Source organism: Pangasianodon hypophthalmus, chromosome 2 (genome assembly GCF_027358585.1).
Source record: "Pangasianodon hypophthalmus isolate fPanHyp1 chromosome 2, fPanHyp1.pri, whole genome shotgun sequence".
NCBI classification, from domain to species: Eukaryota; Metazoa; Chordata; class Actinopteri; order Siluriformes; family Pangasiidae; genus Pangasianodon; species Pangasianodon hypophthalmus.
The window spans coordinates 17,067,906-17,093,554 of record NC_069711.1 but is presented as its reverse complement, the minus strand read 5'-3'; the positions used below and the strand labels follow the sequence as shown (position 1 = coordinate 17,093,554).

At 39.2% G+C, this 25,649-nt stretch overlaps 1 protein-coding gene across 14 annotated transcripts in view; it reads left to right on the top strand.

Moving 5' to 3' along the window:
* Nucleotides 1-573: 573 nt before the first annotated feature.
* The window catches only part of szt2 (SZT2 subunit of KICSTOR complex), a 103,448-nt gene continuing 78,372 nt past the window's right edge, over nucleotides 574-25,649 (top strand). For 6 of the 14 annotated variants that reach the window (XM_034313333.2, XM_034313342.2, XM_034313338.2 and 3 more), the window contains exons 1-27: nucleotides 574-793; nucleotides 1,631-1,756; nucleotides 2,633-2,806; nucleotides 4,900-5,070; nucleotides 6,548-6,670; nucleotides 7,488-7,635; nucleotides 8,053-8,159; nucleotides 8,337-8,547; nucleotides 9,880-10,050; nucleotides 10,902-11,133; nucleotides 11,594-11,723; nucleotides 11,867-12,012; nucleotides 12,197-12,349; nucleotides 14,778-14,892; nucleotides 15,239-15,444; nucleotides 16,497-16,715; nucleotides 16,890-16,983; nucleotides 17,484-17,572; nucleotides 19,149-19,317; nucleotides 19,738-19,852; nucleotides 19,973-20,092; nucleotides 20,409-20,609; nucleotides 21,789-21,886; nucleotides 22,872-23,010; nucleotides 23,433-23,690; nucleotides 23,978-24,182; nucleotides 25,382-25,429. In XM_034313333.2, coding sequence (XP_034169224.2) covers nucleotides 770-793; nucleotides 1,631-1,756; nucleotides 2,633-2,806; nucleotides 4,900-5,070; nucleotides 6,548-6,670; nucleotides 7,488-7,635; nucleotides 8,053-8,159; nucleotides 8,337-8,547; nucleotides 9,880-10,050; nucleotides 10,902-11,133; nucleotides 11,594-11,723; nucleotides 11,867-12,012; nucleotides 12,197-12,349; nucleotides 14,778-14,892; nucleotides 15,239-15,444; nucleotides 16,497-16,715; nucleotides 16,890-16,983; nucleotides 17,484-17,572; nucleotides 19,149-19,317; nucleotides 19,738-19,852; nucleotides 19,973-20,092; nucleotides 20,409-20,609; nucleotides 21,789-21,886; nucleotides 22,872-23,010; nucleotides 23,433-23,690; nucleotides 23,978-24,182; nucleotides 25,382-25,429 — 3,992 coding nt within the window. In that variant the 5' untranslated portion in view covers nucleotides 574-769. The remainder of the gene's footprint in view (nucleotides 794-1,630; nucleotides 1,757-2,632; nucleotides 2,807-4,899; nucleotides 5,071-6,547; nucleotides 6,671-7,487; nucleotides 7,636-8,052; nucleotides 8,160-8,336; nucleotides 8,548-9,879; nucleotides 10,051-10,901; nucleotides 11,134-11,593; nucleotides 11,724-11,866; nucleotides 12,013-12,196; nucleotides 12,350-14,777; nucleotides 14,893-15,238; nucleotides 15,445-16,496; nucleotides 16,716-16,889; nucleotides 16,984-17,483; nucleotides 17,573-19,148; nucleotides 19,318-19,737; nucleotides 19,853-19,972; nucleotides 20,093-20,408; nucleotides 20,610-21,788; nucleotides 21,887-22,871; nucleotides 23,011-23,432; nucleotides 23,691-23,977; nucleotides 24,183-25,381; nucleotides 25,430-25,649) is intronic. The other 8 variants (XM_026913950.3, XM_053232193.1, XM_026913934.3 and 5 more) reach the window with 3 other exon arrangements.

Below are 25,649 nucleotides of genomic sequence, written 5' to 3'. Positions count from 1 at the left end.
AGTATTTTTAATTAGAGAAACTGTGCCAAGCACAGAACGTGTAATGTTGTGTGTGAACGTGTTTGTGCATGGTGCCCTGTGATGGATTGGCATCCCATTCCAGGGCATATTCCCACCTCACGCCCAGGGTTCCGGGGATAGGTTTCCCAGGATGAACCAGCCCTGACCAGGATATTGTGCTTACAGTAGATAATGATGAAGAAGATGTTAATTCTTAATTGTTAAACCAATATTGTTAGTATTGCTATTTATGAATTACTCCTGAATATCTCTCTTTTATTTTGACATTATGAACAGTAACTGGAAGTTTAAAGAATCCTTGAGTTAAAAGAATCTTACCTTTATTCAGAATTGAATATTTAATAATTGCGTAATTTTTTACATTAATTTGAATTATTAGCTTTTGTTTCTATTTTACATAAATAGCTATTTTCATTTAGAACAAATAAGAACGAGTTATTAATGAAGAGGAACTTTTCTTTTGACATTGTTATGAACGCTAAAGCGGAAGTTTGTGTTCTCTCTCTTGTCTTCCGTCGGAAACGATTGAATGCCAAATTGCTTTCGACCGCCTATATATGTGCACTACTTAGGATATATACTAATGGTCTTCTTCACCCTACGTAGTGCACTATATGTCTGAGAGGTCGGCGTTTAGGATTCAGCCAGTTACCTACAGTCAGCAGAGGCTAAGTTGAACACTACGGAATTAAAAAAAAATTGTTGTTATTGTGCAAACAGCGAATTAGCTAGTGATGGTAAACACGGCATGGCAGAAAAACAGGACAATGAGGTAAGTATAATAAACATAATGCTTTAGCTGTAATGTAAATAGCATGCGTTTATAATCCCTGCTCTTTTCTGGCCCATTTATGGAACTTGTTTACTCACTTGTTTTTCTGTGATTTTTTTTGGACAGAGACTTATTATATCTAAGAAATCCTAATTTAATATTTTGCTGTACCTGTGCACACTTCTGTGGACAATCAGTTCTAGTTTATGATTGTATATGTCTTGTAACAGCTTTAAATGATGTAAAGAAGCCTTTATGTGGTCTGGTAAATGACACATTGAACCCATGCTTCCAGTGTGCAGAATATGACAGATGACATTAGGAAGTGTTTCCTCTGTTTATTAAGAGAGTCTGCCATCTTTAGTTGTATTGAGGAGACAAAACCAGTGTTGTCATCTGCATGCTGTTTATCTGCCCCTCCCTGATATGGCTCAGTGGACTCACAACAACATTCATTGTATGTTTTTGTTTTTTAAATCTGGAAGGCAGTTTTTGCAGAGCCTCAGCACTTATTTCTGTTTGCAATGTTATTACGTCATATGCAGAAGTTAATTTAATCAACTAGTTAAAGATGCAAACACAGAGGCATCTAGCTTAAGAGACTGAGCTTCTTCTCTTCTTCGTTTTGCATGCTCGTTTTTGCACTTTTATACCTTCTTGCTATTTGTGTACATGAGTGTAAACAGCTTCTACCACAAATCATAGCGGCATTACATACGGCTCTTTTGCTGCAGTGCAGAGCTTGTGGTCATACACTGTGACATGCTCAAGGGCAGTGTGGATTTACAGGCACTCAGTCAACATGTATCTGTGAGTGTGTCCTTATTACGTCTGCAGGTGGAGGAGGCTGATCAGGTGTACTTGCTGATGAATGAAAACAACCACATATCACGCAATGTGCGTCTGTCCTGGTTCCTCAGCAGACTCAACCAGGTCATCCGGCCCTCGCCCAAGTTCGAGCTGGTGTGTGAGACTGTTCTCTGCTGATTTATTTTATATTTCTGATTTCAGAATAAGGGTGGATGAATATAAATATCTCCAATATGATAAACTTTTGACGCTGGTTTTTAAGGATGCCCTGTAACTCTGTGGTATCAGTCCTAATGTTTATTTATTCAGTCAGGGAAACTACTGTACTACTATACTACTATTGCTTAAAGCTGACTTGTTTTAAGGATAATTCTTTGCCTTTAGCAGTTTAACAGGACAATTATCATTTGTCACCGTCTTAAACAATCATTTATCTTATTTTTAAAAATTACAGCAACATGCCACACTTGGAAATAATATTTTCAGATTTCTTTCAAACCATTAAATCAATATATCATCCCACCACTATTTAAAACTCATTTAACCGTTTCAGTAAAGGCTATGTCTCATCAACTCATGTATTATTTTTAAGATGCATCCACAAGAGCATTCCTGTCATCCGCATGCGTTGTTGATTTTCAGTTCAATGTCTTGATAGACAAAAGACAGCAAAACATAAAAAAACATAAAAATTACATTGCATAGTCTGGTTAAAAAGTTCACCCAAGTAGAATTTTCTTACTCTGATGTAACCATACTTCAGCCAATCAGAGGTACTCAGGGGTGGAGCATAAGTATGGGTTACTGGCCACATGATTCCCAGGCATGTGTTGGGGGGAAAACTTCGTATCCAGTTTTAACTTTTTGCTCTTCGTTTCCGCCTGTAATGTAGTAGTGTTTCTCAGTCAGTGCATCTAAATTTTATAGAAATTTTAAATTATAGTGCCCTCTGATGGTTTCTCCTGTATCATTACAAACTGACTGTGACCACTGAGTGAAAAAACTGAGTGGGTTGTTTTGTTTTTGCAGATTAAATCAGATAAAGAGCTGGATGTCCTGAGCATCCTCCCCAAAGGATGGCAGTCCGATTCACCTCCTTCCTCGCTGCCGTACCTGCTGGTTCCATCCACACGAGTCATCTTCCTGGCCCGCAGGTACCGCTTCGTCATCGAGCTGGACCTCAGCCCCTCCACCGGGATTGTGGTAAGAGTGGCTTATAATCTCCACTGCCTATTTTAGTAGATACCCTACTGATAGTGTACATAAAGCCACACACTGATTGTAAAGGAAATGTCCATGACTGGGTGGCCAGGAAGAATGAGTGTCATTTGACAAAAAACCAAAGCTTTATCGAAAATTGCATACTTTAGTATAAGTAGTGAGTTCCTGCTTGGATATTTAGAATGATTATATTATACTCTCAGTACTAGTGATGGAGAATATGACAAAAATATCAAATCATGATACTTGAAGTGGGGTCTCACAGACCCAGGGTCCATGGTTCGATCCAGAGCTCGGGTCTATGTTCTCCCAGTGTCTCTCTGGGGTTTTTTTTCTGGGTTTTGTCTGGGCTTTATCTGGGTTTCCTCCCACCTCCCAAAAACATACTGGTAAATTGGCTATGATACATTCGCCTTAAGTGTGAATTAGATGTGAGAATGTGTGTCTACATGGTGCCTTGTGATGGACTGGCGTTCTGCCTTGCGTTTACGCCCCGCGTTCCTGGGATTAGATCCGGATCTGCTGCCACCCTGACCAGGATAAAGCAGTTACTGATGAATGAATGAATGAATGATGAAGACTTTTCTGCAATGTACCGTATGTGTCACAACATATAGGTTTGTTAATTAACTGCTAGTAAACTAGTAGTGTTTTATTAAAATTAAGTGTTATTTAGGTTTTGTTTTATGTCTTTTTAGAGTTTAATAGTTTCAGTACAAAATTTTAACATCAGTGGAGCTTCCTCAAATAAATGTTTGTAATTGTATTACAAAATTAAAAAAAAAACATTTTAGCAGGAAGAGACATCAGAGCCCCCCTGGTTTGAATTATTTTTTTCCCCCCTCGTTTTCTTTTATTCAGACAGTGTTTTGATGATTGGAAGAGTGCTGCCCCACTCAGGAGCCTTTCGTTTGAATTTTCTCAGTGACAGACATACACAGCCAGAACACTGCAGATGCTAATTAGGAGCAAAATGTTTTAAAAATGGTTCTTCCTGTGAGCAATATAACCACAGCATAACCATGTCATGGCAGATGTTTACTTCTCTGTCTGGTTATGTTTCCGCACAGGCACAGGCACAGGCACATGTATAGAAAAATGGAATATACCAGATTACAGCTGTACATGCTACTATACTAATATTAATATAAATAAACTTACGAGTGGGCTAAAATCCAGGCATCTGCATTGGATGCTGTTTAAGCTGAACTGCACATTCTTTGATTGCAAGAGCTTATAGCAGATTGTGCGAACAGCTGAAAATATCATTGGGGTCTCTCTACACACCTTCAACGTCTCTTACAACAACCGCTGCATCCACAAAGCCACCAGCATTGTGGACGACCACTGTCACCCATCTCATGGACTCTTCACCCTCCTGCCATCAGGCAGAAGGCACCGGAGCATCTGTGCCACCACCAGCAGACTCTGCACCAGTTTCTTCCCAGAGGCAGTCAGATTACTCAACACCCTGCTGCCTCCCAACAGTCACCTGGGCTAGTCAAACACCTAACCCAGTATGACTCAACACATTGCACACCTGCACTTTACAAAGCTACATCAGATGCTTTTTCATTTATGGAACTTGTTTTGCTGCCAATATTGCTGCTATAGTTATTGCTGCTACACTACACAACAATTTACAGTTTACAGCCCATGTCCTTTGTATTTATTATCCTGTGTATGTATTTATTATTCTGTATATTTATTTGTTGTCCTGTGTATATTGTTCTGTGTGTTTTTTTTGTCCTGCACTCATGTATTTGCACATTACGTGGTCTTGTGTACTGATATGTGTTGCACCATGGTCCTGGAGAAATGACAGTTCATTCCAATGTACACAAAATATATAGAGGAACGACAGCAAAAACCCACTCGACTTAAACATAATCACCTGAATCACCTGGCAACTGCAGGAATTAGATAATATTAATATTATTGATATTCAAACTTTCACTGTTTATTATTAGTTATTAATTATTTATTCATTATTAGTCATAATATTTTGGCTTTAGTTCTAAATCAAAGATATTCTATTGACTTAACAGGATTCAATTTTTCTCTTTCTGTTGCAGGATGACAGTACAGGAGAGATGATATTTGACGAGGTCTTCCATGCTCTGAGTCGATGTCTGGCCGGACTGGCTGCACAGTTTAAAGTCCCAGGCACGGATTTCTTGTTTCAGCCAGAGATCTTCATCACCATCCTCGCTTATTCATCCATTGTGGGCCTCAGCTCACACCAGGTCGTTGTAATACTCTTCTATTTATAATTTCTCTTTCAAAATAATTTTCAATATTTTGGGTATTCAACATGGCACATAGGAAAATATGGAATCAGGGGTCTTACTTATCACCTATGCATATGCTAGGCATAGAATGTGATTTATCAAGTTATTCTTGTGCCTGAGAATGTGTATATATTTAGAACACCTCCTGACCATGTGTATGCATAAACTCCTAGTGGTAGAAACATGTAATTGCAGATAAACTGATTATGAGTAGCTCCCATCCCTCTTATTGTTATTCATATTGGCATAATTGACAGTGTAATTGCTGACTATGCTTTTGACAACAAGGTGCAGACAGGTTACAAATGAAATGTACAGTAAAATCACATAAAAGACACTTCTAAAGATTGATTGGGATGATGCCTTGCTTGATTTGGCACACTTTGCACATGGAACATGTTTTTAAGGCATGTAGGAACCTCTTTGCTGAGAGTGATGAATGCCTTGATTTCTTTTGCCAAGTGCAATTTGAGTAGATCTCTGCCAGCAACTCACCCTACTTTTGGAGCGTCCAAAATAAATAAAGGCACAACAGCATTCCTTTGCACACTCAAGTCCTTTCTGCTTATGGGTTTGTAGCCATGGGCACATCACAGTGAGAAATGGAGACAGGTTGGGAATTTCCCAACCAACTATGAGCCAAATAATGAAACATCTTACATGCATTCAAACTGCTCGTACCACAATACATTACATAGCTAATTATTGTAAAGAAAACAGCAATGAAGGATTTTCTTGTCATCAAGGGTTCAGGAATGTAATTGGGCAATCGATTGCATACCCATTTAAAGGAAAGTTGTTTACCATATAAGGTGATTCAGGGGTGTTTCTTTATATAAATGTGCATTAGAATGCGTAGGCTTTATCACTGTCCATTGTGCACAGTTGTGCATATACATGTATGATAAAATGCCAATTGTCTAGTGTGTATTGGCGGTTCTTACACACAGAATTAGAACTTTTTCTGTGTATTTGTAGAAAGGATTTCTATTGATTCACTAAGGGTTTTTGTTCCTCATTTGCAGGTCACTGTAATGTTTTACCACAGTTTACTTAAAGGTGCAATAGTAGATTTTTTTTTTTAGATATTACTTACCTGGAAGATATGTAGAACATTATAAAAGCAATGCATAAAACCGTGTCTGTGAAAACCCGTATTGAAAACTGACATCCGGTCCGCAATCGGACCTCTTCGGGCCACCATAGATCCTGAGGGTGGAGCTTCATGAACATGGGCGGGAATCATACAAATGTTGAATCCACCAATCAACTATTAGAGACCTCATCTTAAAAAAAAGACTAATCTTACCTAGCACACCTTTTGAAACAGTAAAAAAAAAAAAAACTTTGATATTGCACATGTAGTATCAAGAGAACTGTTTTTCTGTGGTTTTCAGTGCTACATAGTGCATATCTTGGCTTTGCTTTGCAGGTGTTAGTGCAGGGATGCCAACTGGATTGCACAGATCTGGACCAGTTTCTGCATCAGATCTACCAGCAGCTCCGTGCTGTGGAGAACAACATCGCAGAGGTTTTACAGCAGCAGCATAAGCAGGCAAGAGAAACCAGTTTAAGAAGTTTTATCTGTTTGGTCTTAGACACTGCTGAGTAATTAGTGCTCCCTTTAATGTAGCAGGCATTTTTATTTTCCATAATGTTTGTACTGCTTCTTTAAGTCCACAGTTACCAAGGTGTCACTGCACAGAAATAAATAATGCTATAACCTTGTAATTCATTTTATTTGCAGCTTCAGTTTGTCCAATCACTGCTGTTATGATAAAGCTAATTTCATTGTGGTAGCTAACTACCACAATGGGCCATATTAAAATTAGGCAAAAAATGAAAGCATACATATTTCTTACTTTGTAAGTCAGTACACCTGAAGTATACAGTGCAAACAAACATTTGAAATCTGGATTGTAGTTAGTCCGTGCACTTTTGGAGTTGGTTGATTCTTTTTTCCCCCAGTGGTTTTATACAGTACTTATGCATCCTTGTGTAACTCTACGTCCTGTACAGTTTCAGACATGTCACACCCAAAACAGTACAATCTCACCAGACAATAACACCAGATTTTCCTCAAAAATTGTTTTCATATTTTATAAACATTTATTAATAATATAGATGGAAAAACTTTAAATTTAAAAAATGTAAACATTTAAAACATTATATCAGTATATGTGCTACTCTGTTTTGCTCTATGTCTTCAGTATATGCTATATGGATATACAGTATGTATTGCTTTCTCTTGTGGTTTGAATGTGGGTTGGGTCTTTTGTTGTCTTTGGGCTGTGAATATGTCTGCATTTCAAAATTTCACATGACTTCAAATGTCACATTCATAACTCTGGAATTGTCTCTGTATTTTTCAGTGTAATGGCTCCATCCCTGCTGATACAACAGAAGACCTGACACAGTGGAAGCAGAGCATTTCCATGGTGACTGCGGATGTGGGGCTGGTCAGTATGGTGCGTCAGGGTATCCTGGCACTTCAGCTCCTCCCATCGAACTCTAGCGCAGGTAGAACACCACACCACACCACCTAGACTAGTAACACACGTGTAATATTCGGTTGGAAGGTGTTTTAAAAACCCAAGCAACACACACTACCATGAATGGAAAATGGTCCACCATCCAAAAAATATCTGGTCAGTGGTAATCCTATGGTGGTCTCTTTCTGCTGTTGGACGGGGAAGAGTGGGGCTGATACACACAGGGCTACAGTCAGTGACTGTATAAGTACAATTGTAGAATTATCAGGTCTCCCTGATATTATATCCAATGAGTACATCTTATGCTTAGGTACTTGAAGGCATGGGTGCCATTTATTTATTTAATTGAATGCTAATGAAGCTGTCTTGTTGATTAAGCATCCATTAAAGAAGAGGGATCTGACCTAAAAAGCTCTTGTTAAAATAAAAGTTAATTTGTCTGCAGGTATAATAATTATCACGGATGGAGTGATGAGTGTGCCAGACGTGGCCGTGTGTGAGACTCTGCTGAACCAGCTGAGGAGTGGAACCGTTGCCTGTTCATTTGTTCAGGTTAGTCACACAGTGAATGCTGCTACTACTACTACTACTAATAATAATAACAGTTGTTGTTGAACCTTTTTTATTATTATTATTATTATTGTTATAACAGCATATCACTGTAGATTATTATTCTTAATTATTATTGGTTCTATAATTCATTATTTTACTTGGTTCGTTGCCCATCAGGTGGGTGGAGCTTACTCCTATGACTGCAGCTTTGGCTATGTCCCAAACGTGGAGCTGATGAAGTTCATCTCTATGGCAACTTTTGGCTCGTACCTGTCGCTGTGTCCTGACCCAGTGCAGGTGGAGCAAGAGATGAACTCTTACCATCGCTCCTTCCTCACCTACTCTTTTCTCCGCACAAACGAGTCCCTCAACCCCGACTACTACTGCTGTAAGTACCCCACAGCCTGCTGAAGGCATGGAACTGCAGGTTTGAATAGGACTTTTAACACGAACACGATTTGACTGGATTTGGGTTCTTTCCTCCTTTAAAGGAGGTTTGAAGGCAGATGACTTTGAAAATCATTTAAATGATAATATAATATAAGTGTGAGTCAAATGAAAAATTTTTTTATTAAACAGGTGTCATAAAATATACCATTTTTCCTACATAATCTCCATTCCATTCAGCGTGAGTGTTCCAGCTCTCGAGGGTTTTCATTTCATTCACCCTTGTAATATACTTTTTTTCTTATTTTATTCTTATAGGTACCCCTACCCTTATTCATTATTTTACTAATATCTATTGTTTAAGTGAATGTTTTAATTGAAAGTACAACACAATTCCCATAATACAAACTCAAGAACTTGTGACTGTCAGTTTGTGTGAAGATGCTGATGATAAAAATATGACTTTTTTGGAGAAGTGCTACCATTCTGTTTTTCACAGCTTGAGATATGAGCCTTTTTAACATTTATTTTGACTAGTGTGTGGAACTACACAGCAGGAAGTGAGAGTGTGTGTATATCTGTCCTGCGGTTACTTCTACTTTCGAATATGTTAACAGGTCAGATATGAGACTATGACTGTGACAAACACTTGCAATCTCTGTATCATTCCCATTTCCAGCTCTCCTAGTCGGATATTACTTGTATCTAGAGAACTGGGGTCATTTGATCTAATTTGGTCCTTTCTTCGTTCTGATAACAAGGTGTATGACCTGTAATGTCAGTGCTTTTCACCTCTGAGAAATTCCTGCTGTTTTTCACCAAACCCAGTGGTGGTCTGATTACTGTAGTCTTATTTAGCTAGATGTCTTTCAATCAGTTGTTGCCTCTCATGTTAGTATATTTTTTGACCACTTCTTCTTGTTGAGTATTATAGATGCCTTGGAAGAGCCTCTCAAAAAAGTGTGTATGGGACTGGTACTAAAAAATTAGTAATTTACACCATTGTGACCCTGGCCAGGATCCAGGCCAGCACAGTTACTGATAACGAATGAAGGAAAGCAGTAAATGCGCCGCACAGCATGAGTACCATGTTAATGAACATGGGCTTTCTTTGTGTTCTGAACTTCATATCTGACCTCTGCTCCTACTCACAAGAAAGTAAAAGATCCCATCTCTTCCACCTTTTTCCCCTCTAAGTTGAACCCCCTGAGATTCAGCGGTAGAAGTGTGTGTGTTCATTCTGCGCACTAGTGTGATGAATATGAGCTGGTTATTGGTCAGGTGTTTAAATGTGAGAAATTTGTGGTTTAAAAAAACGTGTGTGTGTGTGTAGTCTCTCAGCACAGGCTATTTAATGAGCATCTAGTATCAGCAAGCGGGAATCCAGCTCTGGGGCTGCGCAGGAAGAAGCACACGGAGAAAGAGGTGCATGCAGATCTGATCAGTGTGTTATCGGTCAGGCTGAGGGAGGGCTACACCATCCGTGACATCAGCTTCACTAAGGGTAAATACATATGCTTTTTGTCTTTATGTCTCTCTCTCTCTCTGTCACTCTCTTTCTTTGTCTTTTAATGATTGTTTCTCTCACTTCAGTATGACTTTCATGGTTATATTGAATACAAAATATTAGGGGTGTAACAATACAGCATATCGTAGTGGATAAATACAAGGCTCTCGATTCAAATAATACATTTAACATACTTCAAAATAAAGTAGGCTCTTCGTCATAAAATAGTACTTATTTTGCATCAGGTGTAATATACATTTAACGCTAATCACACTCGCACTCCACTGAAAAAGAGAGTCACAGCAGAGTTGCCGAATTGGGATAGTTTCAATTTTTTGTTTTTGTGTTTTTTTGTGGTGGACATTTTGCTGAGACCTGGCAACCCTGAGCTAGTGTTTAGTTAGCCATGTTTAATTTTGTTACATTCTAATGCACAGCTTTTGTTTCATAATATGCTTCTACGAGTCTGAATGGATCATGCAAAACATTGTGCCATTATTAAGTTTCAGTTATTGTACTTTTATAATGTTTAATGTTTTAACCAACTGAAAATGGAAACTAAGGCACATCAGATTTAAATTTTGTGTTGTCTTACACCCCTGCAGCATCCAATTCATAAGTATTCATAAGTAGAAATATACAGATAAAAGGAAATGTGTACTAACACTAAGAGGTAACATGAATGCTGTAAGAGCAATAACAATCCAGTAAGACATGAGTAAGATATTAATGTTAAGAAAAGAAATAAATGAATCTGTGATATCAGCAGAATGTATTGGTTAATGGGTAGGTTTGCTAGTATGACCTGCTCACTCAGTCTCTGTCTCACACACTCCCTCTCTCTTTAGGAGGCACACAGTTGGAGGTGAAGTTGGTGTTGCTGTGGAAGCACAACATGCGTGTTGAGTATGTGGCTGTGGCGTCATGGCCACTTCTCTCTGCTGAGCGCAGCACGTGGGTGGAGGTGACTATGGAAGGCAGCTATGACATCCTGCATGACCTCAGCTGTACGTTACGCAAACCCATCACCAGCCCGTACCGCACCGCCGTTATCCGTCGCTTCTGGAACACGCTGCATGGGTAATACACACGCCTGCCACAACACATAAATACAAAAGCTTATCCTGAAATGATAATCTGGCTAATTGTGTGTTTGCGTTTTTATTTTATAAAAGAAACATATTTCTGGATAGAGGCAAATCTGAGTTTTATGCAGTTATAATACAAGAACAGTTTTATTCAGTTATCAAACACAATTCCAAATTGTTATTCCGGTGATGCCATTTATTTAAGAGTACGGAATGTTTAAAACTGAAACAGACAGCTATTAACTGTAGGAGAAATCCTCAAACAAAATTTAAATCTATCTGAATAAAACATGCATTTTATTAGACTTGTATTATAAACAGATACACAAAAAAAGCTTCTACATAAGTCTTGTTTTTTTTTCATAAATTTGTTCTTGGGATTGGATTTAGTTTTGAACATTAATGTACTGTATATTTTGTACAACCTTCAATGTCTATGTTTTTCCCCGCAGCATTAACCAGACAGACCAAATGCTGGTTCATCTGCAGTCCTTTAACTCCATCCCAGAACACTACACGATTCCTGAAAGCACTAAAAATGGCGTGCCTCTCTTCTACATCCCGCCTGGATCCACCACACCAGTAAGAGCAGTAATCTCTCTGATACCCCACTTATCATTTGTAAAAAATCCTGTGTTAAAGTTATATATGGTTTAGGGGAGTACTGTGGAGAAGCATTGTGAAGGAGGTATCCCTGTTTGTAACACAAGCCTGCTCTCTTTCAGGTCCTCTCCTTACAGCACAGTGGCTCAAAAGACTCCAGCCATTCGCAGTTTGCCTCCTACTGGAAGCCCATCCTGTCCATGGATGCCAACTTCTGGCAGCGCTGGTTACACATGCACCGTATCGCCATCATCCTGGAGCACGATGTGTGAGTTACAATTTTTTTTTTTTATGTTGTATCCCATTGTCCCAGGCTGTAATAAAAAATGACAAACAGAAAGAATAACTTAAAAACATACTAAAAGTTAATAAATACATAGTAGCCTAAGAAAACAACTGAAATGAATCAAGCAGAACATTAACACTATATTTGCCCTACGTCTCTCCTGCAGTCCCGTTCCAAAACACGTCCACAGCGCAGGCAGTAACGGCAGGTTCAGCACCATCCAGTGCCGAATAGCCCACTCAGCCCTCACCTCACTGCTGAGGGACTGGAGCAGCTTTGTCCTGGTGGAGGGCTACTCCTACGTCAAACTCATCTACAGGTACCACTAATCATCAACACCTCACCAAGATATTTTTCAGCTTTTAAGCAGAAATAGTCATATTCATGTAATAGAGTTCTGAGTCTGATACCATCAGCTGTGTTTGGTTCATGATTGAACAAAACACTGTATTTGGAACAAGTGGAGTTTATTGTCATTTCAACCATATACAGCCAGTTAGTATATAGTGAAATGAAACAACGTTTCTCCAGGACCAAGGTGCTACATAGGACAAACACAGAACAACACAGAACTACAAGGGACTTCATAAATTTATACATAAAGTGCACAAGTGCAAACGTGCAGACAGCACAAGACAGTCCAATGACTACTGGGATAGACAATGGGCACAATAAGTCCCACAGTTCTATTAGAAACTGAATCCAGTGACAATAGTGCAAAAAAAGTACAATATAAGTTGCTGAAATAGGTGTAAACATAAGAAGTAGCAGCCTAGTAGAGAGTATATGTACAGTATAATAAATATTTGTAGCAGCATAATGTAATGCGGGGATGTGCAAAAAAATTGCAAAGAGGATGGAGGATGTGCAGACTATTGAGGAGTCTGATGGCATTATTCCAAAAATACATTATTTAAAAAATTAAGAATTTCATCTGAACGTAATGTGCACTCCTAATTATTAATTATTGTTTCTATTTAACGACTAACCCTGATGTTGACCTTTACTGATACACTGATATGCGTTATCAGCCCTACTGCTTTTAGTCAATAAGAAGTAGGTAATTGTGATCACAGTTTTTTAGCTTCTTCAATTAATTTGTGATGTTTGTCAACTTAGCTAAATGTACCTAATTGGTTAACGTTAGACATCAGTTTTTATTGCCTCTCTGTTTGATTGCATACTATAGTGGTATATTTATTTATTAATTTTTGTTTTTGTTGTGTGTATTTTTAGCATTTAAAAGATTCATTCAATTAATGTGAATATTAGGAGCAGTCTTATTTTATTCATACAGTGGCTTGCACAAGTATTCAGCCACCAATTTATCACAATTTATCGGATTTGTCTGAATAACAGTTGAGGAATACACTTACACCACAGCGCGGTTCAAAGTGTGCATTATTTTAGTATAGCTGCACAGGTAGTTCTGGCTGTAACATGAACGATAAGTTAATATTAATGCCCTTGTTATATTGTTTCCATAGTAACAGCTCATACACAGGGACTTGTATGGCGGACGCTCCCCATGATCTAAGACTACTAATAAACAGATTTAAAAAAAAAAAAAAAAAAAAAACTTGTTTAACAAAGTAAAACCTTTACTCATTGATGTGGTGTCAAATTTTATTAGGAGACATTTATTTAACATTTATGGAAGGAGTTTTAGTTGTAATCGCTTTGTGCTTCAGTGGTTTGTGAGGTTCTTTGTGAAGTTTATCAGCACAGGAAAGTCTTCAGGACAGAGGAGTTTACACTTTCTGGTTTCTCAGTAAATGACAAACTGCAGTTTTTGAGAGACAGAGATGTGGGAATGGCTGTTTATTGCAGCTATAACGCAAGTGAGAACAGGAACTAACTTGTCTCTCGGATGTTCAACAACATTAAATCTATCTAGAAACTGTTAAAATGCAAAAATGCTGCTTGCGTCATTATTTCACCCCCCAGGTTCCAGAAGCTCCAGATAAAAGATTAAGGAGCATTCTAAGAAAGTTAAAGATAAGGTGCTGGAATTCCATAACTTAGGAATAGGGTATTAAGTTATATCTAAGAGGTTGGACATCCCAGTAAGCACTGTTGGATCAATAGTGAGGAAGTGGAAGCTGCATCACACCACCCAAGCACTACCTCGACAAGGCCATACCTCAAAACTCGAAAACAAGACAGAGACTGGTGAATGAATCCACAGTGATGCCAACAGTCACTCTGAAGGAGTTCCAGAGGACAGTGAATGAGAGTGAAGGTGCACCAGACAATCATTTCAAAAGCTCTGCATAACTGAGGACTGTATCAGAGGGTGGCTAGAAACAAACCACTGCTCAAGAAGAGCTATATGAAAGCATGAGAGGGACCCAGTTAAGATGTTGTTCTTCAGATACTGTATTTGGGCAAAGTTTAAAAGCAATATGTGTGGAGTAAACACATATTCATCTTTTCATCTCAAACCCAAATGTCTTCAGTGTATAGCAAAAGAATTGGTCTTGCCGTTCCAGAACTTTCGGAGGGGACTGTATATGCAAGCAACTTTTTTCAGTTTTTATTTTTATAAATAAGGTCTGCTGACACATAATGATTTTTGACTTTGAGAATATACTTAATAGCATGTTGTTGTGTGATAAAAACCATCTGGAATAAAAACATTTAGATTTGAAGGAATATAGACTTATAATGTATACTGTCAAATAAAAAAACCTTTAATTTAACAAAATGATAAATGAAGTGCTCTTGGTCTTTTTATTACCTAACAGTGGTGCTGCCCACCTGCCCATCTCTTTCTACCTGGTACGTCTCATCTCCAAAGCTCCATGCATGGTGCTTCGTTTGGGCTTCCCCATAGGAACCCCTGCCCACACCAGGAACAAGGTACATTAAAGCACAACTATTAAAGCCATACAGTGTCTGACATCAGACCTTTAACATTTTGTACATTTGTTTAACTCTCTAAAAGCTTTACAGTGGTTTAAGCAAAAGTCCAAGTTTATAAGCTTCTAATTTCTTTGTCTTTAAACTCTGGAGCTCTGGATCTACAAAAGCATTTGCTTTTACCATTTTCTCTCTGATACATTCTAGAGCTTAAGGCATAGGAAGTAGAAGCCAGTTTTTAATGATTTTAATAAGAAGATTGTACAAACTGTACAGTTTATGCAAAGTATGTGCTTTGGGAGAGACAGTCATGATCTCTGTTCTCTCTCTATTATTCTGTCGGCAGATTGTGGATGAGCTGCGAGAGCAGATTCTCAGACTTCGTTTCCCCCACCGGGTGCAAAATAAAGAAGCCACACCAAAAACCAAACGGAAGAATCTGGGTAACGCATCTCCCTCCAAGTCCCCGCCTCTCCCAGCACCAAAGCCTGCTCTATCAGACCGGCCATGTGTAGTCATCTTCAACAAACCTCTGGAAAAACTACTGATCAGGTCAGCAGCAGACTCCTCACACAATCACTCAGAAGACATTGATTGGCTCAGTAATACCTTTTGTACAGTTCAGTGCAAAACATTTAGGCGCATGTAAAAAATAAATAAATAAATAAAATAAACAAACAAATAAATAAATAAATAAATTCTGCAGATTGATGAAGCTTTCAAAAAATAATGTAATTAAGGTTTTTTAAAATACCAAAAATTACAGTTAATAGCAAAACTAAATTGAATCAATATTTGCTGTGATCCCATCTGACTGTAAAGCTGCATCTATTCTCAGGCTCAGGTCTCTTGCTTCTAATATTTCTTTGTCATACACAAGCATTTTTTTATTATTATTTTTTCATTAAAAATGAATGTTTTGTAAAATAAAATCAAAAATTTGATATTATGATAGTTAAAAATTTTAGCAAACATTTAGGGTGCCTAAGATATTTTCACAGTGCTATGCATTTGCCATCCACTTTATTAGGAACGCCTGTACCCCTGCTCATGAAGTCAGCCACTCATGTGGCAGCAGTGCAATGCATTAAATCATGCAGATACAGGTCAAGACCTACAATTAATATTCAGATCAAGTATCAGAATGAAAAAATGTGATCTCGGTGACTTAGTTAACTTTGCGTGGTGTGTGTAGTGCTAGATGGGCTGGTCTGAGTATTTCAGAAACTGCTGATCTGATGGGATTTTCACTCACAACAGTTTATAGAGTTTACACAGGAAAAAAAAAAGCACCCAGTGAGCAGCAGTTTAGAGAAGTCAGAGGAGAATGGCCAGACTGCTTTGAGTTGACAGGAAACTCAATAGTCACTCAAATAATCACTTTTTACAAACATGGTGAGCAGAAAAGCATCTCAGAATGAACAACACATTGAACCTTGAGGTAGATGGGCTACAACAGCAGAAGACTACACTCGGTTCCACTCCTGTCAACCAAGAACAAGAATCTGAGGCTTCAGTGGACACAAGTTACCATCTGCCCACCTTTGACTGTTCAACAAAGAAATCCTCTGTTTCTGGCTTTAAACTATCTTTTGCTCTTGTAGGTATGAGAAGCTTCCTACGGACTTCCGCACACCCTTCATGTTGAATCTGGAGGCTCTGGGTCAGCCGCTCAGTGTGGCTGCAGGGCGCACTGCCTCCTCCACAATGGCGTTCCTCTCACGGTATTTCCTGCAGCAGCGCTGGGTGTGGACAGTGCAGAGTGGCCCAGGGGGAGTGGTTTCACTGCACGCTGTTGCACACATCCTTTCCACACTTGCTGAGTGAGTCCACTACACTTTCTTTACCCTCTTAGAGTCCAATACACTTCTACATTTTATAATCTCAGCTCTTTTCTCCTGTACATAAGGTTTTGCTAGATCGATATGTGCTGTGGACTAATTCATGCTGTGTGCGTGCACGGGTGCGTGCGTGTGTGTGTCCTGGTGTCTCTGCAGGATCCGTCTTTCGGAGGGCTTCCACTTTGCTGCCAGTGGAGAGGGAATCGTCAACATGGTGATGGAGCTGCCCATGGCTGTCAAAACACAAAAGGTTCTACTTAAATCACACAAACACATAACAAAAACAGATGCAATTTTTTTCTCTCATGGTCGAGATGCACTGGAAGGGTAACAATTAGCATGTTATACCAACTTCAGCCACAAGGGGCAGCTGGTAGTGGAAAAAGAATTATTTTTTGGGCTCTTCATGCATCCATCTGTGTGTCCATTCATCAGCCCATGTGTCCGTTCAACATCCATGTGTCCATCTGAGATGCTCACTAGTGCGATAGCTGGGTTTGTGCTAGTAACATTTGTTTCCATTAGAATCAGTAGGCAACGTTGGAAGTTAAAGGATTTCAGGCATGGCTTATTTTTTTGGGTGTCTACTCACTGGTTAGCAACCGAAGGTTTAAGGCTCATGCTGAAGATATATGCCACTTGACATTGAAGGACCTTTGAAGTCATTGCACCTTTGTCAGTGTTTCTCAGTTCAGGTGCTTGGGTGTGGAGTGTTTATTAATCTGGCCTGTTGTGTAAATGTCTCTGTAGGGGACTCCAGCACTGCAGGACACACAGCATCACACATGCATCGTCCAGTACATTCTGTTTCCTCCTCACTCTACTTCCACCAAGGACAGGTAAGAACATTCACCTCACCTTTTGTTATCTTTTGCATGTACAGTGTTTGTTTTATTGGGTCATTTTTATTTACTTATTTTACATATAGTTATTTATTATAGATTACATGAAGTCTGATTGTACTTGGAACTGAACTGATTATTTCTGAAAGTATGACAATGGATCAGTCCATCTCAAGTGGTCCAATAATTGTAAAGTTGATTGCTTTACAATAGCTATAAAATTTGTTAGAAAAAGCTCTGTTCATTTATAAAACACCCAACTGAAGACTATAATTCCATATTTGGATAAAATCTATTCACACATTCCAACTGTACACCTGTACCAACATGATAGATCAGGGATCTTCAAATCTGGCCCTTGAGGTCCACTGTTCTGCAGAGTTTAGTTCCAACCCTAATCAAACACACCCGAACAAGCTAACCAAGGTCTTTAGGATTACTAGAAAATTACAGGCAGGTGAGGTTGGAGGTTGGAGCTAAACTCTGCAGATTTGAGGAACCCTGTGATAGATCATGCTTTACAGTTGCCAGTATCAAATGTAGTAACATTTTAGACCTCATTGACAAGCATAAGCTATTGTATGTCAATCATAAACATAATTGCTGTAAAATACTGTGCATTTTTATTATTTGTTATGTTTATATTACATCTGTTCATTTCTCAGAATGCAAGAATATAGTAGACTTTTCCCCAGAATTCTAGCTCTAGCTCTGTAACCAGTGGAATCTCAAACTCAAAACTCTTTTTACAGCAGAGTGCTACTACAGAGGACTTATTTCTGTGACAATTTCAGGTTTGTATCTGGTCCCCCACCAGAGATATTCAACCCGAAAGTGAGGGGAATTTTAAGAAAATTTCACGTTCTCACCCACATAAAAAAAAAAAAAGTAAGAGAATTCTCAAACCTGAAATGTTCTGCATGCTCGCTGTACTTACTTAGGTACCCCCTAAAAAAACTGAGACTTCAGACTTTTCTCATTATAAAGTGACCCTAAAAGTGGAACTGTGAGCAGTCTTGAGCCTTACATTTGGACTTAAGTTCTATGACTAAGGAACAAGAATGCACAAAATGTTTATATGTGTACATGTACCATGTAATGTGCTCTACAATTCAGTTTTTGTTCCAAGAAGCTAAGACCATCCTGATCCGAGATACAGTATTGAGGTTTTCGTAAACAGCTGTATAACCAAAATTTGTTGTGTGCCGTGACACAAATATGGCCTTCATAGTTAAACCAAGTTAAATAATTTTTTTTTTTTTTTAAAAAATGGTGGTTTTGCAATGCCAATACATAAAGGTAATCACTAAAAAATTAGGAAAATTAAAAATGGTCAAGCAACCTATATTGAACCATTTGAGATGGAATGACCCCTGTGTAAAATTAGAGTATTGGAAGCTAAAGCTAAACTGAACTGTTTGCACTCTGCTTATTAAACCTGATCATAAACTGCAGAGTTGAGCGAACTTTGCTTTGCTGCTTTCTGACCACCATATTCATAGTAGGTTTGTTAGTGTGACTCCTTTATCACTGATTTTGTAAACCAGTTAATTTTTCGCTTTCGTCTTCCCAGTTTCTCTACTGATGATGACAATGACACAGAGGTGGAGGCCATAGATGTTGAGACAGAGTTGAACCTGGTGACAGAGTGCTGGGTGGAGCCTCAGAGTGGGAGTGTTTTGAGCTGCTCGGAGCAACAGCGCCACTTCCACAACCTCAGCTACCAAGACATCCCTCAGGCTGTCAGTATCTTCTAATAAACACAGCATTCAAAACTAATCAGAGCGATCTGATCTATTCTGATGACAGGCTTTATTTCAGTAAATTGCCCCTGCAAAATGAATCTTGACCGCTCTTTGGGTGGGAGGGATGGCATCAGAGCGTGGCTGTTTCTGAGCTTGTGTGCTGAAGAGGGTAGTTTGCGCTTTCTTCTGAGTATATTAAACTGCCCTGTGATGTTGCATGAGCAGCAGTTTGAAAAGATGTAGTTGGCTTCATGTGTCTTAGAGGAAGCATGTGCCAGCCCTCATGCTCTCTGGTTGGTAGCTATCTTGTGATAGAGAACAGCTGGCTAGAGGTTGGGAATTGGCAAAAGACCTATTTGGGGAAAAGACATAGTATATGTCATGACTTACTGTGCTGACTATGGTATTCTTCTCTAGATTTTTCCTCGTGATCAGTCGTGCATGTCCACCTTATTGACGTTTGAGTACCTCATACAGCTGTGTAAAAACAAAGATCAGACACAGCCTCTCAGCAACAGCAAAGATGCAACAGGTCAGAAAAATGGCACATTCCTTTTTTTATTTGTAAATTCTTTCATATCTGTTCTCTATTACTTTGCAAATACAAAAAAACCAAATAGATGTGCGTGTGTGTCTGCATTTGTGACTGCAGGTGAGACCCCAGGTGCTGCTCCAGCTGACAGCATACATATGGTGCCTTTTCAGTTTGACCTGATGAAGCTGCTGCCCAGGTGTCAGCAGATAGAGCTTTTCTTCTATACTTTCAGCAAAGGTACTGCGTCCTTCTTTACATACACTCCTTTAAACACTTATATAGTGCCTTGGTGGTGATGGTAGCATCAGGTTGAGATTTACCTTTGGCCTCTTGGTCGATTTTCTGACTAATGCCCTCCTTACCCAGGCACTGTCCGTTGGTGGATAGCCTCCTTTAGGCAGAGTTATTGTCGTGCCATATTCTTTCCAATTTTTTAAATAATGGATTTTCAAATTTTGGGATTTTTTTTTTTTAAAGTAATCAGACTGTGATTGTTTAGTAAGTCGCTGTGTTGTTTCACACACACGTCTCTTCTCTCTACTGTCCTCTATAGCAGAGAATGAAGACACGCTCCAGAATGCCTCTTCCCTCCCCAATGATCTGCTTCTCAGCCTTTTGCACAGCTCTCTACAGAATGAGCTGAGTGACCGTGAGATAACATTGGCTGATGGAGATCACATGACTTTCATGAATCACATTCTGGAGAGGGAGAGGGACGGCCATGTGGCCCCGTTCTCGCTACCCGTAATTAAAGGTAATTAAACCGTAGATTGCAAAAAGGAATCTGACTTTGTAAACATACAACATGTAACAAACACAAACGCACGTCACATACCTATGAGTAATGACATACAAGTAATACAAAATTTACAAGTTAGGTTTCTTTCTTTATTTATATAAAATGTTATCATGCTTCTGGATTAGTGTGCACAGAGAAGGGATCAAAAGTAGTGAATTGGTGAATACTGTATATGTAAGTCCAGTAGATTTATTCCACATTCACACAGCAAGGCACAAATCCACTTCCTGTACTTCCTGTTGCAGTGTGTTACTTTATAACACACAAATCAACAGGTTTTCTTGATTTTATGCAGATTTGCTATGATGCGGTTAAGTGCTGAATCAAATACATTTGGTGCCAGTGAATTAGTTGTTGTATGGATCTTACAGGGTAAACTGGGATGGTTGTCAGTCATTGTCCTTGTGAGTTTATTCACAATGTAAGAACCCAGTTTCTGCCATAATCAGAATGTCCTAACTGAGCCAAGGAGATCCTCAAGACTTGATCAGTGATGATATATTAGCTGCACATCAAAATACAAGATGTTTTTTGGGCAGAGATTAGAAGTATTGGCTATAAATATTATCTTGGACACACCAGGTTTTTCTCCTACCTGAAGCTGTTTTGAGTAGTTGTATTTGACAGTAGTGTTCCCAAATCTATTGTGGGATGAGATTTTGAGTTTTCAGGATCATGATGCAACACACAAAACTGCACATAGTGCACATAGTACAACAGTGTAGAACAACAACACACACAGAAGTGCAGCACGAAAAGTAAACACTGCTTGTTGAGCAGAGACATTGATATTGTTCAGATGTGGGTGTGTTGCTCGTTCAGTATCTTTTTCTTAACTTATAGTTATAAGTAATATGTACATTGGTCACTCAGACAAAACTTTTGCTGGTGGTCATTTCTGAGTAACCCTTATTGTGTGTGGGTTTGGATGTGCAAGTTTTAGCTCCTCAAATGTCCACATAATGATTGAAATACAAAAATAAAAAAACACTCTAATTACACAAATTTTCTTTTGGTTACTGAGGTTAAAGTATAAATATAATATCAGCATTATTTAGCTACAGCAATGAACAAGTTCGAAGAAATAACACACAAAGCTAAAACTTGTGTGTTTGTGTGTGTTTGTGTTTATAGAAGAGTGTCTGAAACCCACAGAGAGGCAGGACACAGTGTTGTCCTTCCACACAGTCGGGAGCAGTAAAGAGGTGACAGGATCCACCAGCACTCTTCAGGTATGACACACACACTCATATCATGCAGTGTTTTGTTCATTACTTCCATCAGCATGCTGACATGGTGTCTGATCCTCTGTTGTGATCCCTTCACCGAGCTGCTTCAGTCTGACATCATACCGTTCGTGTGAGTGGTTTCAGCCGTGAAGTTCATGAAGACTTGAAGTTCATTCTGAGCCTCACAGCTGTTATACTCTGTGCTTGGATTCTGTCCTGGGGTAGATTTTATTCAGGTTGGAATAAAATGCAACTGTATATGTCAGTGCGTTTAGACTTAAATTTAGGCCATTTTGTCTGTTGCACCTAACAAGGTGGTCTTTGAAGGTATATATTTACTGACTCATCTGTTGCTGTGCACTATTTATTAGTATAGGGACCTTGATAGAACCACCTTTGAGCCACTAACAAATAGACTGTATGGCCAAAAGTATGTCACAACGGATGTGCTTGTTGAACATCCCTTTCCAAAAGATTCCACTAGATTTTAGAGTGTGTCTGTGAGGATTCAGCCACAAGAGCATTAGTGAGGTCAGGCACTGATGTCAGGTGAAGAGGCCTGGGGCTCAGTCAGCATTCCAATTCATCCCGAAAGGTGTTCAGTGGGGTTGAGGTCAGGGCTCTGTGCAGGCCGACTCGAGTTCTTCCACTCCCTTGTCAAGCCATGTATTAATGGACCTCACTTTGTGCACAGGGGCATTGTCATGCTGGAGCAGATTTGGGTACCTTAGTTCCATTCAAGAAAATTCTTTGCTTCCAACTTCGTGGCAACAGTTTGGGGAAGACCCACATATAGGTGTGATGATCAGGTGTCCATATATTGTGTTATTAGGGTAGTTGACAGTTTTCCTCAGCAGAGCAGTGATCCTGGAATGGTAGTGTTTGTGGCACTGGTAATGGTACCATAGCCACCAGAAGTGTGTCTAATAAAGTATCTGTAATTGTATATAGATGTCTGAGGTCCTTTTATATGTTTGTGTGTGAGCAGAGTTTCAGTAACACAGATCTGGTGGATGAGGAGCCAGTGCTGATGGAGAGAGAGAGTTTGTCTCCTCGGTGGAAATGCTATGCTAAACATATCAGTGCTCAGCAAGTGCTACTCATCTTCCTCCCAGCCACCTACACCGGTAATACACACACACACACACACACACACACACACACATGCAGAAAATTGTGTGTCTACCTAGTGAATTGTCTGTGGCCTAAACTACAGCATTTCAAACCAAACCGAATTCTCAAAAGCAGCTTACAAATTCAAATAAATTCAGAAACACATACACCATAACAACAGCTAAAGCCTTGGATATACTACACAACTTTAAAAATTCTCAAAGATTATGTAAAGACTGGGCATTTTCCCGCTCAGATGTGGAACCAACTGGGACTGAAGTAGCAAACCAGCATGTGGGTGAGAAAGTTAGTTAGTTACCAGCTGAGTCCATTTCAAAACCGATAATAACCATCATTAACACTCTGTCTTTGTAAATAAGTAATTGGTTAACTGTAAAATGTAATGGATGTGTGAATTTTGTTGTTGCTGCTTCAGATGTGCAGATCCTGATGTCCTTCGGTTTGGGACTTGAACCCCAAGTCAGTGGTGCTTGTGATGAGGATGAGGAGGAGACACTCAGTCTGGAAAACAACCAGTCACAGAGTGGGTCCCTCAGCAGCTCAATTAACGGCCCTCTAGCGGAGACAGAGTCTGTGGTGGAGGCAGGTGATAGACAGTTACTGTTGGCTGCTGAAGCGCTATCAGGAGAGCTGGAGGACAAGGAGAACCGCTACTCCGAGCAAACTCCCGCAGGTTGGCAGTCTTCAATGTCAGGCTTTAGAGGGGCATTTGTGTGTGTACGCACGTGTGTCTGACTGCGCACCACATGTCTGCTCAGTCCTATCTTTAAGGCTAACCACATTAACTTCAGTTTTTGTCTATTTGCTCTAACACACACCCAGACACACACATATCTTTCCTTTGCTTTTTTCCCCCCAAATGCAGAATTTCTTTCTGTCTATCCCTCTATCTTTCTCTTTATCTCTGTCTCTGAGTGTGCTTTCACACTGACACTGAAACTGGTACTGGTGTGTGTTTAGTCTTGTCCACAGAGGAGGAGAAGGACAGTGTGCAGTTTTCAGAGCCGCAGAAGCATGACTACCATCGCCAGCTTTCCCAGCAGAGTGGTGGAGATGCTGCTCGTCCTCGCTGTCCTGTCTACATCTATAACTGCTGCATGGACTTACTCAAAGACCAGCTGCTCCAACAGCACTCCAACCGTCGGCCTAAAGACGTCTTCCTCAGGTGCACACTCGCACACACACGCATGATCTTTGTGACACATTCCCTCTCAAATGTGTTTCACCACTCACTGGTAGAGAAATAATTGAGACAATAACTTGATTTAGCATGTGCCATTTTCGACGATGATCACCTGCACAGTGTTACATATGGGAGCAGACTGTTTTATTGCAGCCATTTAACTTCTCAGCTAAAGTGATTCCCTAATTAACTACATCAGCTTGCTCTGCTTGTTCTAACTAAATAGACATGTCTGTTTGAGAAGCTAGCAATTCAGATTAAATAGTGGTCAGATGTAACCCACGTTAGATATGTTACATGATTTATAATGAAGCTGAAGTTCATATATAGTTAATACACTGATATACAAGTCATAGATATGCTTTATATATTATTGTATATTATTTATTTTAGTTTTTGGTCCTGAAACTATGCACAGAGATTGACCATGTCTTACTCTTCCGTAAACCAATGGCAATATCTGACCCTGCCCATCAGGGTCAGATATTGTTCTTATTGTCCTTATGAAATACAACCAGCAGAGAAAACAAGAAGAGATGAACTACCAAAGAAATAAAATATACATTCATAAATAAGAAAATAAGAAAATATTACAGATTAAGAATACTGCACTTCAATATTCATTTATGGAAGATTTTTTTTTATTATAGAAGAGGATTAATATATTTAAATTGTGCATATAGGTACTGGTAAATGTATAGTAATACAATATTGTGATACTTGTTAAAAGTTGATAACTGTGTTAAATGTTATAATGTAATATGGAACGTTTATAATTGGCAAATGCCTAAAAAACAGTCCAAAATAATCTGGATAAGTGTAAACCCTCACAAAAAGCTTCAATGACCTTGACATCTTGCATGTGTTTCTTTACTTAAAGAATCAGTTTTCCTCTTTATCTCAAATATAGTCAATGAGCCAAGCCATGTTTAGTGTCTTGGGTTTACTGTAATGTGAGGACATGCAGTTTGCACAGTGTTAAAGCAGTGCTTACAAGCTTCCATGACCTGTTAGTGATATAAGCCACGTAGCACCATTGGAAAGGAAAAGCTGCAAACCTTTGATGCCAGCTATGCCTTGACTGATGGACGATGTTTGAGGTGAGGAGAAACTAGGGAAATTTTCTTTATAGTATTGGTTTATAGCATTTAATCTCTGCTTTTTCCTTTCGATGAGGATAGATCTCAAGATGCACTGCCCTGGGAGCTCAATCAGCAGCTGAAGTCCAGGTAGCAATGCTTACTGCTTCCAGCTGCTGCTGCCGAGCCAAAATTACCCACACTGAGAAGGGTTGAGGAATGTAAAGGCTTTTCCTCTCTCTCTTTCTCTTTCTCTCTGAGACAGTGGCTACAGCAGCCTACAGAGTATGAGGTCTTAAATCGCACACTGACTATAATAGTTACCACCCCAAATTTGCTTATACAGTCGTGTCTAAAAGTCTGAATTCAC